This window comes from Alligator mississippiensis, chromosome 8, assembly GCF_030867095.1.
Source record: "Alligator mississippiensis isolate rAllMis1 chromosome 8, rAllMis1, whole genome shotgun sequence".
In the NCBI taxonomy this organism is placed as follows: domain Eukaryota; kingdom Metazoa; phylum Chordata; order Crocodylia; family Alligatoridae; genus Alligator; species Alligator mississippiensis.
Window position 1 is genome coordinate 23594979 of NC_081831.1, and position 22257 is coordinate 23617235.

At 54.8% G+C, this 22257-nt stretch overlaps 3 protein-coding genes across 15 annotated transcripts in view; 1 reads left to right on the forward strand and 2 right to left on the reverse strand.

Moving 5' to 3' along the window:
• Positions 1–174: 174 nt before the first annotated feature.
• C8H19orf38 (chromosome 8 C19orf38 homolog) lies at positions 175–4171 on the reverse strand. The gene is made up of 7 exons (XM_006265614.4): positions 3860–4171; positions 2772–3095; positions 2217–2306; positions 1910–1937; positions 1724–1767; positions 1169–1206; positions 175–985 (listed from the first exon to the last, which is right to left on the reverse strand). The coding sequence occupies exons 1-7, from the start codon at positions 3903–3905 to the stop codon at positions 854–856; spliced, it is 702 nt and encodes a 233-aa protein (XP_006265676.1). The 5' UTR covers positions 3906–4171; the 3' UTR covers positions 175–853.
• Positions 4172–7242: 3071 nt separating this feature from the next.
• On the forward strand, positions 7243–9295 carry TMED1 (transmembrane p24 trafficking protein 1). Its single transcript, XM_006265615.4, has 4 exons — positions 7243–7692; positions 8361–8458; positions 8586–8769; positions 8881–9295. The coding sequence occupies exons 1-4, from the start codon at positions 7435–7437 to the stop codon at positions 9097–9099; spliced, it is 759 nt and encodes a 252-aa protein (XP_006265677.1). The 5' UTR covers positions 7243–7434; the 3' UTR covers positions 9100–9295.
• Positions 9296–15217: 5922 nt separating this feature from the next.
• The window catches only part of DNM2 (dynamin 2), a 52805-nt gene continuing 45765 nt past the window's right edge, over positions 15218–22257 (reverse strand). For 8 of the 13 annotated variants that reach the window (XM_006265581.4, XM_006265582.4, XM_014606261.3 and 5 more), the window contains 2 exons: positions 21517–21771; positions 18341–20739 (listed from right to left, as the gene is read on the reverse strand). In XM_006265581.4, coding sequence (XP_006265643.1) covers positions 20670–20739; positions 21517–21771 — 325 coding nt within the window. In that variant the 3' untranslated portion in view covers positions 18341–20669. Of the gene's footprint in view, positions 15744–18340; positions 20740–21516; positions 21772–22257 lie in introns of those variants that run through there. The other 5 variants (XM_059732350.1, XM_059732347.1, XM_059732348.1 and 2 more) reach the window with 2 other exon arrangements.

Genomic DNA, 22257 nt, shown 5'->3' on the forward strand with positions numbered 1-22257 from the left:
AGGCTTCCCGAGCTGCCATATGGGCCAGAAAGGGGCTTGCGACGTCCCTGGGGACAGTGTCCCTTCCCTGCCTCCTGCCCCCGCAGCCTGGTCCCCACCTGGAGTGAAAGGAGAGTCGCCATCTGCCACTGCAGTACAGGGCTCATGACACACAGCACAACCCTTCTGCTCTCATCCAGGTTCCCAGACAGGGAGACAGCCCCAGTCAGAGGCCCCTCCACACCCAAAACTTCCATCTTTATTGAGTCACAAAATGACCTTAGAGACCGACACGGGGAGTGGGGGACCATCATGCTCAGTGTGTTGCATCTTCCCATGGCCCAGCCCCCATCAAGCACATGTGGGCCATCAGTTATCATGTCCCTCTCTTATGGCCAGGGAAACTTGAGGCACTGATGGGGGGGGCTTTCCTAACATCAGCAGTTAGTGGCAAAGCTGGGGAGAGAACCCAGGAGTCCCGGCTCCCAGGGCTACTTACTGAAGCGAGCTCTTTTCCTAAGGTGGCCAGAAGCAAATGTGTGAGCTGCCAGCAGCTGGGCTGGTCTGTGGCCAAGGGAGCCGAGGACAGGGTCAGTGAGGGGCTGGGGGGGAATGTCGGTTTTAGGACTTCCTCTCTGGGCCTCTCAGTTATCTCAGCTCACAGGCACTTGGTGAGCAAATCTCTGTCCCCAGCCCCCGCAGTCATGGGAGGGCAAGGCCAAGAGGCAGAGGGGCTAGCACCTGTGCTGATGCCTCGCCCGCAGGGGAATGCTCCAGCTTGTGTCTGACTTGGGAAGATACTGAGCTTCTCGGGGGCAGCTGAGCGAGGCTGGGGGCAGGGCCGTCCCCCACTAAGAGAAGGGAACTGGGCCCATCACTCCAAAGCCTTGAAGGTGCTGAACTCGGGCATCTCCTGGGAGCTGGTGGAGGTGGCAGAAGTCAGCCTCTTCTGTGGCCCGGGGGGGAGGCAGGTCCCTGGACTGCCCATGCCTTCCCTGTCTGATTTCTGGTTTCAGGGAGAAGAGAGACACAGAGAGCACAGTCAGGCTTAGGAAGGAGCCTGCTCTCCAGTGCCAGGGCCCCTGGGGAACTGGAGCCAGGGAAGGCCAAGGAGACACCTCCACAGGTGTGAACTAGGGGCTGGGATCCCACCTCCTCCACCAGGGCCAGGGCCTCGGCTGGGACTTACCACTGGGCCCACAAACACACCATTGTCAAACGACAGCTCTGTGAAAGGAGATGAGCAAGGTTACATGGTGATGGGTCTCCTCATAGCTCCAGCGGTGAACCCAGGTTTCCCCCACTGCTGGGGGTGGGGGCGGATGGATGCACAGGCACAGCAGCAATTTAACAGCAGGCAACAGCCCCATGCTGAGAGGGAGGCCCAGAAATACAGGGGCAACAACCTGCCTTGCAAAGCAGGGAAGCCAGGAGCCTCCAGGCTCAATCCCAGCTGCCCCTAGAAAGGGGGGGGGGGAAGGGCATGTCTACGCTGGGCCCCCACTGCTGTCAGGGGTTCATGCTCCCATCCATCCATAGGTGCCTGTGCCCAGAGCCTTGCCCAGAGCAAACTGACCCCAATGGTCCTAGGGCTGGTGAAGGTAGTCACACCCCATAGCCAAGGGCAAAGCGGGTGGAACCCTGGAGTCCTGATTTCCAGCCCTCCTGCTCTCCAGAGCTTCCCCCCATGCTGTTCTTGAGTCCCTGCCTCTTGGGGGAGAGAAACCACCCTGCCTGTGCCCACCTGTGGTGGGGAACCCGGTCTCTGTCCAGCATGAGTCCTGATCCCTGTGGAACAAAGAGAGAAGAGGTGTCACAGGAAAAGAGGAGAAGGTGCGACTGTGTGTGGCCCCCAGGGGTTGTGGGGAGCACCCGGGGGCCATTTCCTTTGGGAGTTGCCTGTGACTGCCAGCCTGCATGGGGTTCTCACCTTCTTATCTGCTGTCTTCTGGCCTTGACTGTTGGATAAGAAAAGAAAAACAGACTCTGTGAGGTCACCGGGGCTGGTACTTGGCACTCCTGGTGCAGCTCAGCCCTGCCCCCCTGAGCTGAGGTCAAGGGGGGATCTGGAGCAGATGGCTCTGGGAAACAGGCTGCTGAGAAGGGAGGTGGAAAGGTCTTAAACTGGGTCTCAGAGCCCATGGCCCCATGGGAACACGTCTGTCCTGAGTTCTTGGGCCCAGGGTCTTGGGCAGGACAGTGCCAGGCAGGACCCCAAGCCCCCATGTGGCTCCTACCTTGCTTGGTGACCACAACAGCTAGGAGGACCAGGGCTAGAAGCACTGCACCAGCCACGCTCAGGGCCATGGGGAGAAACCAACCAGGACCTGGGAATGAGGAAAGAGCTGCTCAGGTGACCTGGGACAGATTTCAGGCCTCTCTGGATGGGGGCGGGGATTTTCAGTGATTTGGATGCCTCTTTCCTGCCCCACCCCAAGGGGGAGAGTACAGCCCCAACAAGCTGGCAGAGGCAGCCCTCCCACGAGGCAGAGACTCCCCCAAGAGGCAGGGACTCGAGAGCAGCCTGGGGGGAAGTTCTGGGGAGCAGGAGGGCTGGAAATCAGGACTCCGGGGTTCCACCCGCTTTGCCCTTGGCTATGGGGTGTGACTACCTTCACCAGCCCTAGGACCATTGGGGTCAGTTTGCTCTGGGCAGGGGGGTGCAGGTCAGGAGTGAGGGGCACCAGCAGGGCTGTGGGGGGCAGGGGGGCAGAAGTGAGGGGCACTGGCAGGGCTTGGACGGGGCAGGGGTCTATAAGTCTGGAGTGAGTGGCACTAATAGATGCCCTCACCTGGCACCAGGATTTCCACCATGTTACTGGGGTTTGAGGTCACCAGGGCAGTCCCATTGACGTAGCGGTACCGGCAATAGTAGTGCCCAGAATCCCCCGCGGTGACACTCCCCAGCATGAAGGTGACATTGTACTGGTTATGGGGAGCTTGTTGGCTCTGCAGGGGCTCAGCCACATCAGTCCTCAGCAAGTCAAACCAGGAGCCCAGGTAGGTGCTGGGTGCAGTGCAGCAGATGCTGATGGAGTCTCCTGTCCGGATGTCTTCTGCAGCTGTGGCCAGGTAGGCAAGTGGCATGGGAGCATGGGACAAGGCTGCCAGGGACCCTGACCAGGGAGGGGGAAGGAAGAGGATCAGGGAGATGCAGGGTCTACAGACAGATCCACGGCCTCAGCTGCTCCCAACAGCTAATCCACATGCACCCCATTATCCTCCTCTGCAAAGCATCGGTGCTAGCCCTATCCACCCCCTGCCTTGTCATCATGGCACAGCCAGAGCCTGGCATGTGCCAAACAGCCTCTCTTCCCTGAGAGCAGAGGGTGGGAGCCCCAGAAGCGGCCTTCGAGACACTGGCAGAATTCCACAGGACACCTGCCGGCTGAAGGGACAGAACTGAGAACTAGTGGAGCTGAGAAGCCCGCTCGTGGGTAACACAGCTTCGCCCTGCCAGTGCCAGTCATATCCTCCCTGCTTCCCTGACCTAAATTTCAGCCACGGGACAATTTACAGACTCCCATCCAACATCACCGTACCAGGAAAATGGTTATGTGAAGTCCCAGCCTGAGACACCACCCTTTTTGGTGCTGCAGGAGTTGTCAGTACCTGACATAAGTCTTCCCCAGTCAGACGCCAATCTAGCCAGTCCTGACAGCTCCCTGTGTCTGCCTGCTTTGCTACTTTCCACAGATCAGACCCCAAAATATATCCCCTCCTCTCCCCACAAAGCTGGCCAGACACCAAGTCATGCAGCGTCCACAGTTGTTCACTCGCAACCTAGCTATGAAATCTAACAGGAGCTTCTCCGGGTCCCTCTTTCTGGATGGGATCATCCCAAAGGAAAGCCCTGTGAATAGCAGGGAAAAGAACGTACCAGCAACAAGGAAGAGGAACCTCAGGCTGGCATTTCTGCTGGGCATTCTGGAGCACTGGAAGGCAGATAGGGCAGGACCTGGGCATGTACAGAGGAAACCACCAAGATAAAGCAGAAGAAGGCTTTGCCCAAGCCAGTTTCATCATTGCGGAAGGAAGTTGCAGACGGTCCCTGAGGGCAAAAGGAGAGGGGGGTTTTATTCCTCTTGATGCTGTCTCTAGACACCCACAAAGCACCACCTAAAATCAGAAGGGCCCATTCCAGCCGAGGCCAGCAGTGGAAAGTGGGGAAGAGCTTGCTGCCAGATTCTGGGAAGCATTCTCCCCTCATGCTCAGGGCCAGGGTGACCCTACTGACCTCAGGGGGATTGCTGCTGACCTAACCTAAGTGAAAGGACAATGGGGACAGCCCTGACCTAAGTGAGAGGACAATGAGGAATGACGTAAGCTCAGTAGTCACTCTAAATTTCCACCAAGACCCAAATCTAGCCCCAAATCCAGCAAATCCCTGTACCCCTGGACTACAGATCTCATACGTTTGTCTGGAGCTTTTAGGCCCCATGTAATTATGGCCTACAGGAACCTCCCCCCGGCTAATAAAATGCAGCTGGCTTTTGAGGTGGAATAAAGTGGTGCTTGCACAAGTTGTCATGATCAGAAGTGATGTACAACCCCGTGAGGCACTGAAAGGGCAGGAGCACTGTACCAGAGTTCAGCAGGAAGGATGAGAGGCAGTGACCAATCCCAGTGTCAATGCAGTCAGATGCAAATGTGGTTTGCATCCAGCAGGTGTGGGGGTGTCTTTCCAGCACTCAGCTTTCACCTCAAGCTGTAGATTCATAGATTCATAGATTGTTAGGGGCTGGAAGAGACCAGCCCTCCTGCTCTAAGCAGGAAGACAACTGGGGTCAAGTGACCCCAGTGAGGTGACTGTCGTCTTGAAAACCTCCAGGGTAGGAGACTGCACCACCTCTGGAGGGAGTTTATTCCACAGTCTGGACACCCTGACTGTAAAGGAGTTTTTTCTGGTATTAAGCCTGAAGCAGCCTTCCAGGAGTTTATATCCATTGGTCCCGGTCTTCCCCAGGGGTGCCTTAGTGAACAGTTGTTCATTAAGCTCTTGATATACTCCTCTGATATAATGGTAAGCTGCTATCAAGTCCCATCTCAACCTTCTCTTCTGTAGAAACTCCTCCTGTTGCTGCCAAGAGCCAGGCCAGTTGGGGTGTCCAGGGCTGCATGAGCGAGTAACCTGTGTGTGAACAGGTGGCACGTGCCACACATGTACATGTGAGATAGCCCACATCAGACCAGTTCTCACTGAAGGCCGACTGCCCTCCAAACTCTCCAACCTTGCTGAGCCCTCTCCTTCTAGAAGGGGGCTCAGGAGACACCAGGCTGGTGAAACTAAACCTCTCCCTCCATGTCTGACTCTCACTGGGAGGCAGGACGACGCTTCTAGGACCACTAGAATTTGCCACTGCTGCCTCCCAGTCCCCACCATTGGATTCCCGCAAAGAGGAAAGCGTTGACTATTGGCACAGATGGCTCCGTTCCCCCACAGCCCCTCACCTAAAGGTCTCATCTCGCCCTCTCCTTAATCAGCCTCAATCATAAGAACACTAGCAGCATCACACTGGGTCAGACCAACTGTCCATCTTAGCCCAGTGTTCGGTCTCTGACAGTGGTGAAGCGGCAGGGAGATACCATTAGGCGGTTTGCAGACCAGGTGGTTTTATTTCCCTGGCAGGGGACATCCCCTTCTTGACTTTGAATGACATGGTGTAGTTAGAGGGTGAAGGCCTGTCCTTTGCAGTCTGCCACTTGCAGGCTGAGCCCTCTAAATCCAAGGATCTTGGCTACAAAATTTATGGTGACAGGGATTTGCTCTTGGGCTTTCCCCCTAGCTTGCTCCTTCAGTCTTTTGGCTAGGGGCAAGCAAAACTAGGGAGCATCTGAACGCCAAGGCCTCCCGTCTTGGGGTTTGCATGTAGGATACCTGCCATGGATTTGGGAGTATCTGAAGCCCCAGGCTGAAGAGTCTGGGAGGTAGGATACTTGCCAGTGGTAGCACCACAGACTTGAATGACTGAGCTCTGCTCAGTCAATAGAAATCGAAATTGATTTGGCTGATTTGACCCGAGACGTGATATTTAAAAAAAAGGATGGTTTAGAGGGAGAGCACTGAACCACATATACCTAAAGTGATCCATCTGCTATTCATTACCCATCCTAGCACCCATCATCATTGGTTCGAGATGCCAGAGGAAACACTGACTCTCTAATGAATTGCTATTAATCCTAGAATCAGAGAGAGAAGTGGGGCTGGAAGGGACCTCCACTGGTCATCTAGTCCAGCTCCCATAGGATTGTCTTCTGTAAATTGGTCTCATCCAGTAGTTCTTACGTTTAGACTTGAGGACCCCTCAGAAAATGTCAACTCCTAAATTTTCACTCTTCAGAAGTTTTTCTGTTGCAAAGAACTCAAAAAAGGCTGCAACTGTGCATTTTTATTAGAAATCTCTGGGTTTATCTCGTGAACCATGCTGGCGCACGTAACAATGCTAATGTTACACAGCACCCTTGAAAGGATCTCAAGACACCCCAGGGTGCTGTAGCACCTGGGTTGAGAATCACTGATCTAGTCCCCTGTTGAACCTGCCCACACTGCCTTGACCACCTCCCCTGGCCAGGCTTCCCACAAGTTAATGGCAAGTCCTGTCTCGTTAGTTTTCAACCTGGCTCCTCCTCATTCTAGCAGGTGCCCCCTTGTGCAGTATCCCAGGACTCAGCGAATAACAGCTGCTGCTTTGCTTTGTCCATGCCTTTCTTGTCCTCTATCCTCTCCCTGTCCTGACCCTGTTCCTTTGAGCTGAAAAGTCCCTGTCTTTTCAGTCTCCCTTACTCTGGCACCTGCCCCATCCCCCTGACCACACCCCAGTCACCAAGGGGTTGATCCCAAGGGGGTGGGGGAGCAACAGGGGTCCCCTAAATCCAGATCTCCCCAACCCCCACCTTACCCCAAGCCTCAGCATTGCCCCAACATTCCCCTCCCCGCTGCAGGAAGAAGGGGACGATTCCCCCACCTGCTGTAGGGGTCCCTCAGGCCTGACCAGGCTGCAGCAAGTCAGCCCCACTTGCACCAGGACACCAACTGGCTGCCTAGGGGTGCAACCCTGTAGGGACACTGTGGAGACCCCACCTAAGCTATGCTATTGACCACTGCCCAGCTGCATTCTAGTAGTCTAGACCCTCTTCCCCGCAGCAGCGGAGACTGGCCACTGGCTACACCAATGGGCTGACGTAATACTGGAAAAGGCGGGAGGAGGGACCGTGGGGCCCGAGGGCCAATAGGATGGCGCGATACTGCAGAAGGTGAGGCAGGCGGAGCCAATGAACGGGCCCCGTGGGGTCAGGCTGCCGGGGGTCACCGAGCATCCGTGAGGGCCCTTGACCCTGTTCCGCGTCGTGGGGGAAGCGGCGGGTGTTATCAGATCAGGCATTTAGCGCCGACAGCCCCCAGTCTCAGGGTCCTCCCGCTTCTCCTCGCCCCCGCGTCCAGGCTGGCCAATCGGGATGGACGCCATGGAGAGGGCGGGGTTTGTCTTTAAAGGCGCTGCTGCCGGCGCTCAGATCCGGATGATGGCGGCTGCTTGGCACGGGCTGTGGCTGCTGCTGCTCGCTGGGGCGCTGGGGCCATGGGGTGCCGCCGCCGCGCTGCCCCCGGCCCAGCCGCCGCCGGACGTGGAGTTCACCTTTCTGCTACCGGCCGGGCGCAGGGAGTGCTTCTACCAGAGCGCGCCCGGCAACGGCACCATGGAGGCAGAGTACCAGGTGGGGTTGGGGGAGAGGGGGCGGGGCTATGCGGCATCAGTGGGCGGGGTGGCGGGCGGGGCATAGGGGCAGGGGTGAGACGTTAGAGCAGGGGCTGTGGGGTAGGGCAATGAGGCAGGATCTGGGTGCCGCAGGGCAGGCTGCGGGGTACTAGAGGGGTGGCACCGGGTGAGGGAAGAATACTAGATGGGGTGGGGCAGGACAGGGATTTGGGATTACAGGTGAGGGCATGGGGTCAGTGGGTGCGTTACTAGGTGGGGGTCAGGTTAGGGAGCAGGCCCCGGGGTTCAGGCCCATGTGAAGGTGAGCATTTTGGGGGGGCACAAAGGGGAGGGGGTTGGGGGGAGCAGGGCTGATCTTGGATTCAGAGGATTGGGTTGAGTTTGGGGTAGGGGTGGGGATTGAGGGACCTGGCCAGCACAGGGCAAAGGAAACAGAGAGACAAGGGTAATGTGTGGGGAGAGGACCGAGGAAAAAGGATTGGTTACAGCACAGTGAGGGAGGAAGCAGGGGCCTGGCTGGGGGCAAAGGTCTGGGGGTGCTGGGTGAAGGGGCTTTCTGGCAGGCCCAGGGCTATTTGGGGAAGTAGGGAGGGCACTGGGGAGCTTGCAGCAGCATGTGTTGTGCAGGGCTGGACCCCATTGCTCACCTGGTGGTTGCTGCTGCAGGTTATTGGTGGTGCTGGTCTGGATGTGGACTTTTCCCTGGAGAGCCCCTCAGGCGTGCTGCTCATCAACGAGTACCGCAAGTCAGACGGGGTGCACACGTGAGTACTGCCGGTGCCCTCTGTGCGCACAGCTGGCTGTGCTTTGATGGAGGAGCATGTCCCCTTCGCTTCTGCCCCACAGAGCACCAGACACGGGGGCTCATCCTTCTCCCCCCACCTTTCCCAGCATCGAGCCCACAGAAGCTGGTGACTACAAGCTTTGCTTCGACAACTCCTTCAGTACCATCTCGGAGAAGTTAGTGTTCTTCGAACTCCTTTTCGACAGTCCGCAGGATGAGGAGGATGCCGAGAGCTGGGCTGAAGCTGTGGAGCCTGAGGACATGCTGGATGTCAAGATAGAGGATATCAAGGTAGGAGGTCATAAGAATGGACCCATTGAGGGGGAGCATGGCTCTTGGCTGGGATGGGTTAGATCTTGACTGCTGAAGATGTTTATCCTGCATCTCCTTCCCCGGCAACAGGAATCCATTGAGACCATGAAGAGCCGCCTGGAACGGAGCATCCAGATGCAGACACTGCTCCGGGCCTTTGAGGCCAGGGACCGCAACCTCCAGGAGAGCAACTTGGGTCGGGTCAACTTCTGGTCAGCTGTCAACCTGGGGGTGCTGGTGGTGGTGGCTTTCCTTCAGGTCTACATGCTCAAGAGTCTCTTTGAGGACAAGCGGAAGGTGCGAACGTAGCTCTAGTTGGCAAGAAGGACTGCATCCCTCCCAGGTGGGGGCTAAGGCCGGGGCAGAGCTGGGTGGTACCAATGGCAGTGAATCCTGGCCCTGAGCCCACTACCCATTGATGGACACGCAGGATCCCTCTGGTGCGGCTACTTCGCTTTGTGTCTCCGTTCATTCAAGGGATTAAATGGCTCTGCTTTTTACCAAAGCAGTGCGATGAACCAGGGGGTGTTGGGAAGGCTTGGGGGGGGGGGGGGGGGGGAAGGAGAGGGGGTGGGCAGCACAGATCCTGGCCACTTGGCTGCAATGGGCTCAGGTCAGTGGCACTGCCTGGAATGGATTCTCTGTGGACTCAAAGCCAGGACAGCTGCAGTGCTCACTGCATGCCAAAATGTGCAGCCCCGGATGCAGCAAAGTTGGGGGTGATGCCAGCTGTTTGGGGAGGGAGGTGAGGGGAGCTGCTGCCTATCACCAGCAGGGATCAGAGGTCTGTAAGAGACCCTGCCCTTTGCATGTCTTCCACAGTTCCCCTCCTTCCTCAGTAGCATTCCCTGTGCCTTAGGAGTGGCCAGTCAGGGCCATGGTATGGTCTTTCAGCCCCATTGGGGCTGGGACATGGACATGGTCAGAGCCACTCAGCCATGCGGGACATTTGGCTTAACCTTCAGCTAAGAGTGCAACTCCCTTTCCTTCTTATTTTCTCCAATCCTGCTCCAAGCCATTGCTCCTCTATACCTGGCCTGATGCATGGGCCTGTCCTGCTGTGGGAATGAAACAGGATCCGGTTCTGCCTTGAGCAAGGCTGGCCCTGCATTCTTCTTCCCTCCCTGCTCACCTCCATAGTGTGAGATCTTCCCCTGCTGCATAAGTAGCTTCCACTAAGGGGTGCCAGCAGTTTGCAGGTTGCTTAAGACAGTGGTTATCCTCTGTGGAGTGGGGGGTAGTGTTCCTTCTCCTGGCCTCCATGGTGGCCTCCTCCTAAGGATCTGATCTGTGCCAGCTCCTCCAATGTTACTTTGGACAGGGCTCCAGGGAGAGGCAGGAGGTGGCAACCCCTGTGTGTCCAGGGTAGGCTGGGTGGATTGGGGCTGGTGAAGGGATCTGGGAACAGTGTTGTAGTTGCAGTTAACTCTGGACCACTCCAAGAAGCCAGCCAGGCTGGGTGTCTTTCCTTTAAACTCACTTAGCTTGCCCACATGATGTTGGGCTTGGAGGCACAATATTTTCTTCCTAAGGCCTGGAGCACTCTGGATCTAAGCCAGCAGTGGGAGGCCTCTATCCATTGCTGGTGGGTGGGGGTGAGCCTGACTGTTTAAGTGGGGGTGGGCCATGGCTTTATGCCCTTCCTAGCATGTGTGTCCCCTTCAACTGAGAGGCTGAAACAGTTTGTGCAAAGCTACTGTCCCTTGATGGATGCCGTCCTCAGACCCTGGGGCATGCTACTAGCCAACTGGCCTCACTTAGGGCACTGAGGTCATCTCTCCAGAGCCCTGGAAGCAGCTGCCACAGCAAGATGCATCTCATGGGAGAGCACTGTCCAGGCCCAGGCTGCTACATGGGGCATTTGGGAAGGGGTAGGCTGCTTGCTTGTCTGTATAACTTGCTTTCTTATCCATGTCATGGTTCTTTCCTGGCTCCCAGCTGGGGATAAACCACTTTCCTATCAAGGTTTTGCCAGCCTAAAGGTGCCTTTAAAACTCCTGGAGAGCTACAGCTGCACTTGATTTGCCTTCCTACAGCTGCCCTGGCTCTGGGGGGTGGGGAGTCTTTCTTTGTGGCTACCACCTTCACCTGCCTGGAATTAAGCTCTTTAGATGCTGCCTGAGAAGTGGCAGATTCCTTGAGACCCACAGCCTCCTCTATAGCGGTGATCCCATAGCTTTCCTCCAACTCCATTTCTAAGCAGCAGAGACTCATTCAACTGAACTCTGTGCATGCTGCACACTACCCCCCTCACTGTCTAGATCTGATCCCTAGAGCTGGGGTAATGCTTCCAGGCTCTGAGCTGCCCCCTGTGCTAGGGTGATTTGCTACCTCATGCAAGCCCTGGCTAGACAGGCTGTACCTGTCTGGTACTGATGGCTATGCATGTCCAATTAGCACAGGGCTGCAGAGCCTCCTTGGATCCCATTTGTGTCTCTGAGCCTTTTAAAAAGTAATCCAGTATTTATTCTGAGCATTAAAAGAGCATTTTACAGTGTGAGTCTCTGCTTCGCTTCTCCCTGTTGTTGCTTGTGTATGGTCAATCCCAGCCTGAACCCCCTAAAATCCTTGCTGGGTTAGGTGGGCATGGCTTCAGCTGCAGGGGGTGAACTTCATAGGCCACAGGCAGAGGGGTAGGGATGTTTGCAGAAATGTTGGTACTTCAATCCTGGTGAAGCAGTTGCCATGTTGGAAAATCAGGGCCCCAGGAGTGGCTGCTTTGTGGCTTTGGCATCCAAGAGGTGCCAGGCAGGTGCGGTGTGGGTTTGGTTAAGTGCAGCCCCTTGCCTGTGGCTATAGCACAGACCTGGCTCCCATCCCACATCGTCTTTGCCCTTGGGAGGGCAGGGTGGATGAGCTGCCTGGCGTTGGAGGCAATGTGCAGCTTCTGAAAGGCCAGACTGGAAGGCACAGGTCTGGGGCAGCAGCTTGGTGTGGGTCACATGCTGCCCTTGCACCTGCATAGCTTGATGTTATGTCAGCTGCTTGTGCCAAAGAAGGGGTGCTTGCCCTGCTCCAATGCCTGGGATCTGCACAGCAACCAGAGGCTGCCTCAGCCCCTCTTGATTGTTTGCCAGGGTCTTCTCAGCATCAACTTCTTGATTTAAAGCCAGCAACAAAGCAGCCATAACTCTGTTCACAGTCTCTTGCCCTGCAGCTACCTAGGAATAGATGGGAAATAGTGACTGATGACAGGGCTGTAGTGACCTCTGCTACTTGCCACATTGGTCCTTCCTGGCTGGAGTGGAAAGGTGGCCATCAATGAGATCCAGATCATAAGAAGTTGGCGGCTCATTAGTGCATATCAGCCAAGCTCAGCAATTCTCAAGCAGGGTTGGGGGCACTGTGGAGGCAGGAAGAGGAAACCTTGAAGAACTTTCATGGCTGTGGGTGCTGAGAGCAAGGTAGCTCCTGGCCCCCTAATGACAAGTGAGGGCAGAGCAAACCCATCCCCCCATGAGATGGTCTCCTGTCTTTGGCTGTACTGGGGACCTGGTTGGTCCTGTGCACAAGACACTTCTCTCCCATTTCATTTCTTATGCTGGGAATTGCTGGAATGGGTGACTTGGGGCAGTGCTCAACCACTTCCAACTTCTTGCCCTGGCTCTGAGCTGATCCAGCTGTAGGTAAATGCCCAGTTCCCCTGAGGTGAGGGTCAGGGGTAGCTGGACATCAGTTGCCCCACTGCTCCCTTGTGCAGCACTGGCACTCCATACCCATGCTAGCCCAATGCAGGAGCTGAGCGTGACAGGGAAGGAGGCCTGGGCAGATGAGCAGACACTCCTATCCCCATCCCCAGTGTGACTGTTCTTACCTGTGTCTGTCCTGCAGGCCAGCTAGGGCCCCCTGGCTCCCACATTTAGCTTTTTAGAGCTCCATTTTAGCAGCTCTCACAGAGGCACCAGCCATGTCAACAGCTGCACTCAGGGAATGCGGTCCAATAATAGTCTTCCTACCCCTCTGCTCACTGCTCCTCCTCCAGCTGGGCTCTATCTCCTTGCCTGGCACTTGGTTGTGGAGTCCTGCCTCAGCCAAAACGCATCAGGGACCTAAACTGAAGCCTGAGCTTATCCCAGCCCTCTCCCCAAGCTCCTGACAGCACAGCAGCTTGCAGAGCAGATCCTGTTGCTCCCTCCTGTCATTCCCTGGGCTGGCTTTCTACAGGGGATTCACAGTGCCAGACTTATTGCTTCAGGCTCTGGGTTGGTGCCATGCCAGTTCCTTTCTTGTCTCGAAGCTTCTCTTTGCAGCCAGAAGAGGTTGAAGCCTCTCAGAGACTGGAGAAAACCAAAGGTTGGCCTGTCTGCCCACACCCTTGGTCTTGCTGCTCTGCGTTTTGGCTCAAGAAACCTGACATCAACCTGTAGGCCCCCCCTCAGAGAATGCCAGCTTTGTTTTCACTTTTTTTTTTACTGCAGAAAAATGCCATCACAATCTTTCCACTGCCAAAAAAAAAAGGCACAGACCACAACTGGTCTGATACTACAGCTTCCTAGTTGACATCTCTGGGTTCCTCTCGTGCATCTTGTTTGCACACCTAGCAACACTGAACACTGCACAGCACTCCTGAAAGGCTCTCAAGGCCTCTTGGCTGAGAATCATTGGTTTAGGAACTGCTGAATTAGGGCATCTGAGGAGAGCTCCCTAGCAGCATATAAGCCAACAGCTTCATGGGCCCAAGACTCCCACGCAGAGGGCAGCCGTTGTGAGAAGTATGGGCCACCACCGGGATATGGACTACCCAATTCTTAGATGGTGCTGCAGCCTTGTTGTGAAACAGCAGAGCAGAGGGGAGGTAACCACCTCTGGGCAGGCTTGCCCCAAAGGCAGGACCATGGAGACTGGAGGACTTTTCTGCAACACAGAAACCATCCTCTTACCTCAAATCTGCAAGTGAGCTGTTAGAATGGGAATCTCTATCCTGCTTTTTGCCAGAAGCTCCTGCTCTGGGCAGAAGGGGGTGGGGGAAGAAATGCTTCCATTTTTTCTCCATCAAGACTGATATTTCAGATGCAGAGAACCAATCCTTTCCCCCATCATGTCCCAGAACTAGCAAGTGCGGGGACAAAAAAGATGCAGGCTTAGATATACATGCAAGCATGTGGCTCAGTTGCACAGGGTGAGCTATTAGTCACCATAAATAAAAGTGGAACCTGGGGAATTCAGCACAGAGGCACAGAAATCTGGATTCAGCAAGCAGAACCTGTAGCTCAGGCCTGATTCATAGATGTTAGGGTCGGAAGGGACCTCAATAAATCATCGAGTCCGACCCCCTGCATAAGCAGGAAAGAGTGCTGGGTCTAGATGACCCCAGCTAGATACTCATCTAACCTCCTCTTGAAGACCCCCAGGGTAGGGGAGAGCACCACCTCCCTTGGGAGCCCGTTCCAGACCTTGGCCACTCGAACTGTGAAGAAGTTCTTCCTAATGTCCAGTCTAAATCTGCTCTCTGCTAGCTTATGGCCATTATTTCTTGTAACCCCCGGGGGCGCCTTGGTGAATAAATACTCACCAACTCCCTTCCACAAGGTCACCTCTCAACCTTCTCTTGCAGAGGCTGGAAAGGTCCAGTTTCTCTAGTCTCTCCTCGTAGGGCTTGGTCTGCAGGCCCTTGACCATACGAGTTGCCCTTCTCTGGACCCTCTCCAGGTTATCTGCATCCTTCTTGAAGTGTGGTGCCCAGAATTGCACGCAGTACTCCAACTGCGGTCTGACCAGCGCCCTATAGAGGGGAAGTATCACCTCCTTGGACCTATTCGTCATGCATCTGCTGATGCACGATAAAGTGCCATTGGCTTTTCTGATGGCTTCGTCACACTGCCGGCTCGTGTTCATCTCAGAGTCCACTAGGACTCCAAGATCCCTTTCCACCTCTGTGCCACCCAGCAGGTCATTCCCTAGGCTGTAGGTGTGCTGGACATTTTTCCTCCCTAGGTGCAGCACTTTGCATTTCTCCTTGTCGAACTGCATCCTGTTGTTTTCTGCCCACTTGTCCAACCTATCCAGGTCTGCCTTTAGCTGTTCCCTTCCCTCCGGCGTGTCCACTTCTCCCCATAGCTTTGTGTCATCTGCAAACTTGGACAGAGTACATTTGACTCCCTCGTCCAAGGATAACATCATAACACCATGATAACATCAACTACCACGGAAGCAGTGCATGGTGAGTGAATGTTGGTCTGTGCAGAGAACAAACGCGGGAGGTCAGCCCACAGAGAGAAGTTCTCAGGCATTGGGCGGGGACTGGGCTAGGAGAAGGGGCCTGTACATCATTCCAGCCAGAACAGGAAGAAGAAACCTGCTGGGGCCAAAAGGTTTCCTTCAGGTCAATGCAAAAAAGTTGTGTCCTCGAGTTGAGGGGGTCTGGGGCTGAACACCCCCCCCCCCCCATGGAGATGGCGATTTTAAGAAGGCAACGAGCCACGTGAGCTGGAGCCAGCCTGAGGCAGGAGCACTGTTTATCCATTAGAATATATACAACGATTGAGGTAAGAAGAAAGCAACCTGATCCATCGTCCCAGCCATGCCAAGTCTGACTTGGAGATCCTGGCTGTTCCTAGGCCTGGCAGAGTTCTCTTCATGGAGGATCGCAATGTGCTCTCTCCCTCCTTAAAGAATTCCTTGGAGGGGAGTTGCTTGATGCCAAATGCATTCATACAGCCCCCGCCACTGTTGCCCCCATCCCATTCCCCAGAGCTCTGGTGCATGGATCATCTGCAGTTAGCATAAGAGATGCTGCAGAGCCCACATGACATCCCCTCTGAACCTCTGCAGAACGGGAGGTGGTGATCAAGTCTCTCCTCTGGCTGGAGCTTGGCTGGTATCAACAGAAAGACCAGGCAGAAATCACGAGGAAAGTTACCATGGGTTAGGAGCAACTGGCTCAATGGAGATGGTTTTCGGGAGAGGCAGCTCCTCAGGAGAAAGGCCGGGAGGGAGCAGATGGAGCTGGTCGCCTGGTCACAAGAGGACAGAGAGAGAGAGAGAGAGAGAGAATGTGGCATTTAAATGCATTCAGGCTACAGTTATTGGGGGTCAGGAGACAGGAAGGAGACCATGGCTGGCAAAGCAGTGAGAGCTGCTAGAGCAGAACAGCCTCTGCATGGGAGGGGAAGGAGCCTGTCTGGCTAACCCTGTGCAGGACACAAGCAATGGCTTAGATCCAAAATTTGAAGCTGCCCACCCCACATCTTGCCACAAACAGCTCCCTGCTGCAATCACCTTCACAAGCGGCATTTGCCCAGTTCTTGCCACAGCATGGAAACAGTGGCCCAAAGCTGACAAGCCTCATGGCAGCACACGGGCTCTGTGACTCAAGGTCCTGTCTGGCAAAGCTGGAGCCAATGGTTCCCACAGAGCTCAAGGGGCTACACTGAGCCAGGCAAAGCCTCACTCATTCATACCAACCAGAAGGAATCAGCTGCTACTTCTCCATCACCCCCTCAAAACATGTCCTGCTCCTACTGCTCCCCTCATCCTGTGGTTCCTTCAGTCAAAGATAATCCCTTCAATTTATTTCATACACCCTTCAACATCAATCAAACTGATTTGTCTGCCTGCCCATACATAACACAACTGCCATTTACTGGGTCAGCCCCTAGGTCCACCTCACCCAGTCTCCTGTCACAGAGAGATGCTGAAAGGGAGAGTGAACTGGGTCTGACCTGGACTTTTTCCACTGTTCCTCTCTCACTTGTAGTCTCCAGCATTAAAAGGTCCAAGAAGGTCTGATTTAGAGGCCGTAGCCTTAACCCCTGTGATCAATAGCAACTGATGCACTTGCAAGGATCAATTAACCATCACAGCAGCACTTGGGCAGGTAAGGCTATGGCAACCAACGGGAGAAAAGTTCAGGGCTGGAGAAAGGATGGAACCAGTAATTGTGCTCTACCCCAACCCATTCAACAGTAGATGGAGTCACTTCTCCATCTGTTGTAGCAGAACTATGCACACCACTGCCCAGTCTGTCAGTCTTGATTCAGGGCGTCCAAGATGCTGGGCCTGGAGGGAGTTACCACAGAACAGTTTTCCAATTAGTGGAAGTTAGAGCCAGATTAGAAATACCCGCACATTTTGTGGAGAGCCTGGGAGTCTTTAAAGCTGACTCCTAAAGACAGTGGTGGGTTCTCCATCGTTGGTAGTCTTCAGATGGAAAGCTGGATGCTTTGGCTCATCTAGAGAAAACCATTACTCAGATCAACAGAGGTAAGTCTCTCTGGCCCCTCAACCACATCAGAAAAGACAATCTAATCACCTCTTCCAGACTTAAACTTCACACCTGATTTCCTCCCTCACACTTCTACATAGACGGCCACAACACTCCAAGCAAAGGCTGTGATTTCAGGAAGATCTCAGCCTAAACTTTTAACCCTGTGAAATCAATGGGGCAGGTCATCCATGCAAGGGGGAGCTGATGGAGGGCAACGGGCATGTTTTTTCCAGCACTGTCTTTAATGGTTAGCACAGCCTCCCACTGCCAGCACCCGTGGGGTTCAGCAGGAAGGCCGGGGCTTCTGTTGTTCTGTGGGGTATGGCACCTTCACAGGGCCACATCATGGAAGTCAGATGTTTTAGAGCATAACATGCAACTGCTTTGGGGACAGGGCATGACCTTGCTTCTGCCACAGCAGCTCACAGCCCAACCCTGGCTGGAGGTGGGACACAGAAATGGGAGCAAAACAGGTCTTGGATTCTCTTCAGCCTCAGAGCTGAGATCTGGCAACAGGAGAAAGCAGAAAAGATCCCTAAAGAACAGCATCTACTTTCAGCTGGCAGCAGGTAAGGAGCATAGGGAAAGGGATGAGGAGCAGCTCAGGGGAAAGGCTGAGAAGAGCAGAAGCAAGGTGCTGAGACGAGTGGTCCAGTGAAGACCCTTGTTTTTGTTTCCTTCCCTGCTTGGCTCTGGGGTGGTCCATCACCCTCACTCTGTGCAAGAACCACCATGCCTAGGGCCAAAGCTGGGTCCTGGCCTCCCACACGTCAGCAAGAGCTGGCTGTGGGTGTGAAAGTAAGATAGGCCTTGTCACCTGCAGAATGACAAGTAGCGCTGCCTTTCACTGGTCTTGTTTCAAGGGACTGGCAAGGCCAGAAGCTTTGTCAGCCACTGCACCAGGGGAGCAGGCAGCTTCATCAGGGCCTGGCTGAAGAAGCAACCGAGCCAAATCTTCCCATAAACACAGCTGAAGCCACCCACAGCCACAGCTGGTTGGCTGCTGTGGATGGAGAGTTGTTGGGGCTGATGAGGGAGAAGGGGCTCTGACAGTACGGGGCAGAAAGCCCAAATTGTGCTTTTAAGTCACTCAGCCCAAGAGTCCCAGCCCTGGATCGGGGACTCTGGCACTTAAGGGTAAAAATTCCTCCCTCTTGCAAGGAAAGCAGTTTCAAGAGGGCTCAGCCTGGCAGTTGAATAGAGTTCCTAGCTCTCAGAGGCATCCTACTGGGCATACAAGCAGTGCAAAGCTCTCTCCAACCCAACAGCATCCAGATACTTAAGGAACAGACAAGAGGAGACAGGAAGGTACGAGGAGACAGAAACACCACAGGTCCAGAAACCTTCACCAGCAGAATTTTCCCTTTATTTTTTTTCTTTTTAGTTTATTAATAGGATACAGAACAGAGGCACTTACACATTGGCAAACCAAGGAGTAGGAGAGAGAAGGGGCAAGTCCTGGGTCCTGTGTTGCAAGTGCTAACAGCAGTGAGCACCAGCAGGAGGCACAGTCAGCTGCATTTTGTAGAGGCAAAAAAAAAAACCAAACAAAAAACAAAACAAAACAAAACAAAACAAAAACCAAAACAAACAACCCCAAGCTGGGCCTTTGGGCAGCTCTGGGAAGGCCACAAGAATAGCCATAGCACCATGGAAAGGCTGAGAGATCAGAGCTGATGGTAGCAGGGAGGAAACGGCCTTGCCTTCCAAGCTAGCGAGACCTTGCTATAGCTCCAGGGATGGGGGGCACCAACACCATCCCAGCTGTCAGACCCAAGTTACACCAGCCAATGGCTTGCAAGGAGGGGGCAGAGGGGGTGTGGTTTGTCACCCAGCCCTTGGCACCCTCTGTCCCCTGGCACAGTGGCCACAGCGTGGTATCCTGAGGAGTTATTAACTGCTGCCTACGTCCCAAGTTGGAGCCCTTCCTTGCCAGGAGGCAGAAAGGAACCAGGCTGCTATGGTAACATTAACACAAAAGGGTGTTTAAGGCAGGTAGGCATCGACCTGATCCAGACCCTGTGGGCACAGAGAGATAGGCACCTAGTGCCACCCTTAGTGGTTTGCTTACAGCAGGGGTTGAGCTAGAAGCCACCCAGGGGATAGGAGTTTTTCCACATCAGACTATCTCTAACAGTATGTATAACCTCTGTGTTGACCACAGCCAGGCATGTTGCTGAGACAGCTGAGAAGGCACTGCAGGCTAAGTTACAGGAGCAGGGGATGCAGGGGATATGGGGACTAGAGGCACATGGGCTCTCCCGAGCACCCTTTGTAATGGCGAAACAAGTCCCCTGCAAGCAGCCTCCTCCCAGCGGAGTGGCAATGATCTCCTCATGGGGCATGCAGCCTCTCTTGGATGCTGTGTCACACCATGGCCATGTGAACCTTTGCTTGGAGTCAGCCCCTGCTGGCAGTTACGTGCTTTGCTCCCAGCCACAGGACATACTAGGGCTCTGACAGCTCTCTCTGCTCCTCCATGGACACCAGCTAAGCTGCCGTAGTGGTGCCTAGGGACACAGGGAGCTCTCCCAGAAGCATAAGCTGCCCCAGTGGGTTGGGAAGACAACTGAGATACGAATCCCTGCCTCCCAGATCCTGGCTCTCCCTTCTCCTCTCCTGACCTGTGTGGGACTCAAACCCGCTTCAGATATAGCTGGTTATTACCAAAGGTTATGAATGCTGCATACAGCACAGTGCTGCTTTAATAGCTCCCTCCAAACCCTGTTACCCCTTGAGAAATACCTGAGGTTTCCCTGCTGACTGGTGCCTCCAGCCAAAAGGACTAGCCTGGATCATCTGCCCCCGTTTGCGGTGAATTAGATTTATTAGCAACACGGCTATTTGCAGTCCCATCCTCCATATATAAATTTTCCTCAAAGCTATAAAACTGAAATATAGACTATGATCAGTTTAGCCAAAAAAAAAAAAAAAAATTGGGTTTAGGGCAGGGTGGGGTGGAAATCAGTTTCATATAGAATATATTAAACAATACAAAAAAAATTCTGGGTGTCAGGAGGGAAGAGGAAGCCGGAGATCAATCTGATCTGCCCAAGAGGCAGCGGAAAGAGATTCTGCACATGGCAAAGGCAAGGAGACAGTCCCCAGTTCAGAGCTCTCCTCTCAATGTCCCACACATTCAGGCAACCCTGAGGCCAGAGGGGGGTGGGGTTGTCAAATATGTGGTTCCCTCCACTCCAACAAAGTGCAATATTCAACCCAAAGAGACAAACAGGAGGCTCCACTGCTTGTTCCACGCCAGGGCGCGGAGTGGATCCATCCTATTGTGAGGGATCTGCCGTGGGGGGCTGGCAGATTCCCCCCCCCACATCATTAATGCCAATTGCCCATTTCCTAGTGTAGGAACAGCAGAGAGATGGGGAGAGAGGAGGGGAGGCAGGACCAGGAGCACAGAGCCCATCCCAAACTGGTGCAATCAGTATGTACAACCAACACCTGCCATGCCTGCGCTCTCACCCAGGAGAGGGAGGCTGGCACTGCTGTGGGTATAAGAACCAGCTGTGGCTCAATCATGGTGGTAACCTTTGTAACATGGATTAAACTGAGTTTCCCCTCCCCACTCCCCTAATGGCAAATGAAAGTGGCAGATGTGTATGTGGGGGGGAAGCCACACCAGGCACACGGAGTCGCTTGGACACGCCCCCCCAGAGAGTTAGTCTAGCAGGGAGGGCTCGGCCGGGCGGATAATGGTTGGCCGGTTCGGTGCCGCGGGGGGTCTTCTGCTGCAGAGAGAATGAGACATGGGAACAAAGGCATAAGCATTCAGGAAGGAGGGAGTCAGCTGACAGGGTGTGGGAGGGCACCACGATGCCTGCCCCCAAGAATCCCCCCACCCTCCTTGGCAGTGCCGGCTGCCTTCCCCTCAGCTCCCATGGTGCTTTCATGCTCAACACAGCCATCTGACTGTACAGGGCAGGAGGAGAACAGCCTGACAGAGCAGGGAACCCAGGGTTCATACCACTATGCTACACTGCCTCCCAAGGGTGGAGGGTCAGGGCACTCCAGCCCACTGCTCCCCAAGAGGGCAAGCAAAGCAAGAAGCCTTTGCACTACCAGTGCCTTCACGCTGGACAATGGAGTGGGCAGCTTGGCAAACTGGCCCCTGCCATGTGCTACCTGTGAACACGCTGTAGGCTCCCACTCTACAGGATGTTTCCTCTCTGCCAGCAGAGGCCTGACACCCAGCCCAGCAGGCTGGTGGCAGGAAGAGAGGAGCCCCTATCTGCTGTCACCTCCAAGGCTGACCAGGGGAGCAAGCCCCTTCAGGGATTCTGCCTTGAGACCAGATAGGTGCCTTCAGGGTTCCCCTACTGTATGGAAACACTTCTGGGCCTGTAGTTTAGATACAGCCCAGCAACTGCCATGGGGATGATATGACCCAGAACCAGGCCTGACATGGGGACCCACACTACCACCATGGCAGGATGCTGCTTCCCCCTTATCTACTTGTGGCTGCTGACTGGGAGGAGCAGCAGTCACTGCGAGTGCCATGCTCTTACCTGGGCACGCCAGGTGGGATGCCAGGGGGGATGCGTGCCGGCCGCGATGGGATCTGAGGAGGGGCTGAGAAGGGGTCATTGTTAGCAGCAAATACGTTCTGAGGTCCGGGCCGTGAGGGTATAGGGGGAGCAGTGAAGGATGAAGGGCCCCCAGCAGGCATGGGGATTAAGGGTGGCCCTGGCGTTGGGCCCCTCACAGCTGGGGGCCTGCCAGGTGGCAGCACAGCAGATAGAGGCCGGCGATGCAGCGGAGGGCTATGGGGAAAGACAGAGAGAGTGAGTGTCAAGAGGGATTCGTCATCCAGAGCCACCCAGCTCTTGCCCCCATCCAGAGTCAGGCTCCAACCGTTGTTTCCTTCTGGACCCACTGGAGGCTGGGCATGTCCACAAACAACATAAGAACAAGCATTGCCATTTACTGGGTCAGACCCTCAGTCCATCTGGCCCAGTCTCCTGTGTCACAGAGTAGCAGAGTGGATGCTGACAAGGAGAATGAATTGGGTCTGACCAGGATTCTTCCCCATTCCTTTCACTTGCAGCCTCTAGCATTTAAGGAGTTTGGAGCCATGGAACTCATCCACAGAGTCATGGGCCCTGTGAGGCAGCTTACCCAAGATCCCAGAGGGGCATCCACAGGAACAGACATGTGACTGGATTCCTTCTCTGAACCCTCAATTCTGGGCATCCTGCCTTGTTTCTCCCACAACTAGACTCCCTGCTCCCCTCTCTCCCAGCACCCAA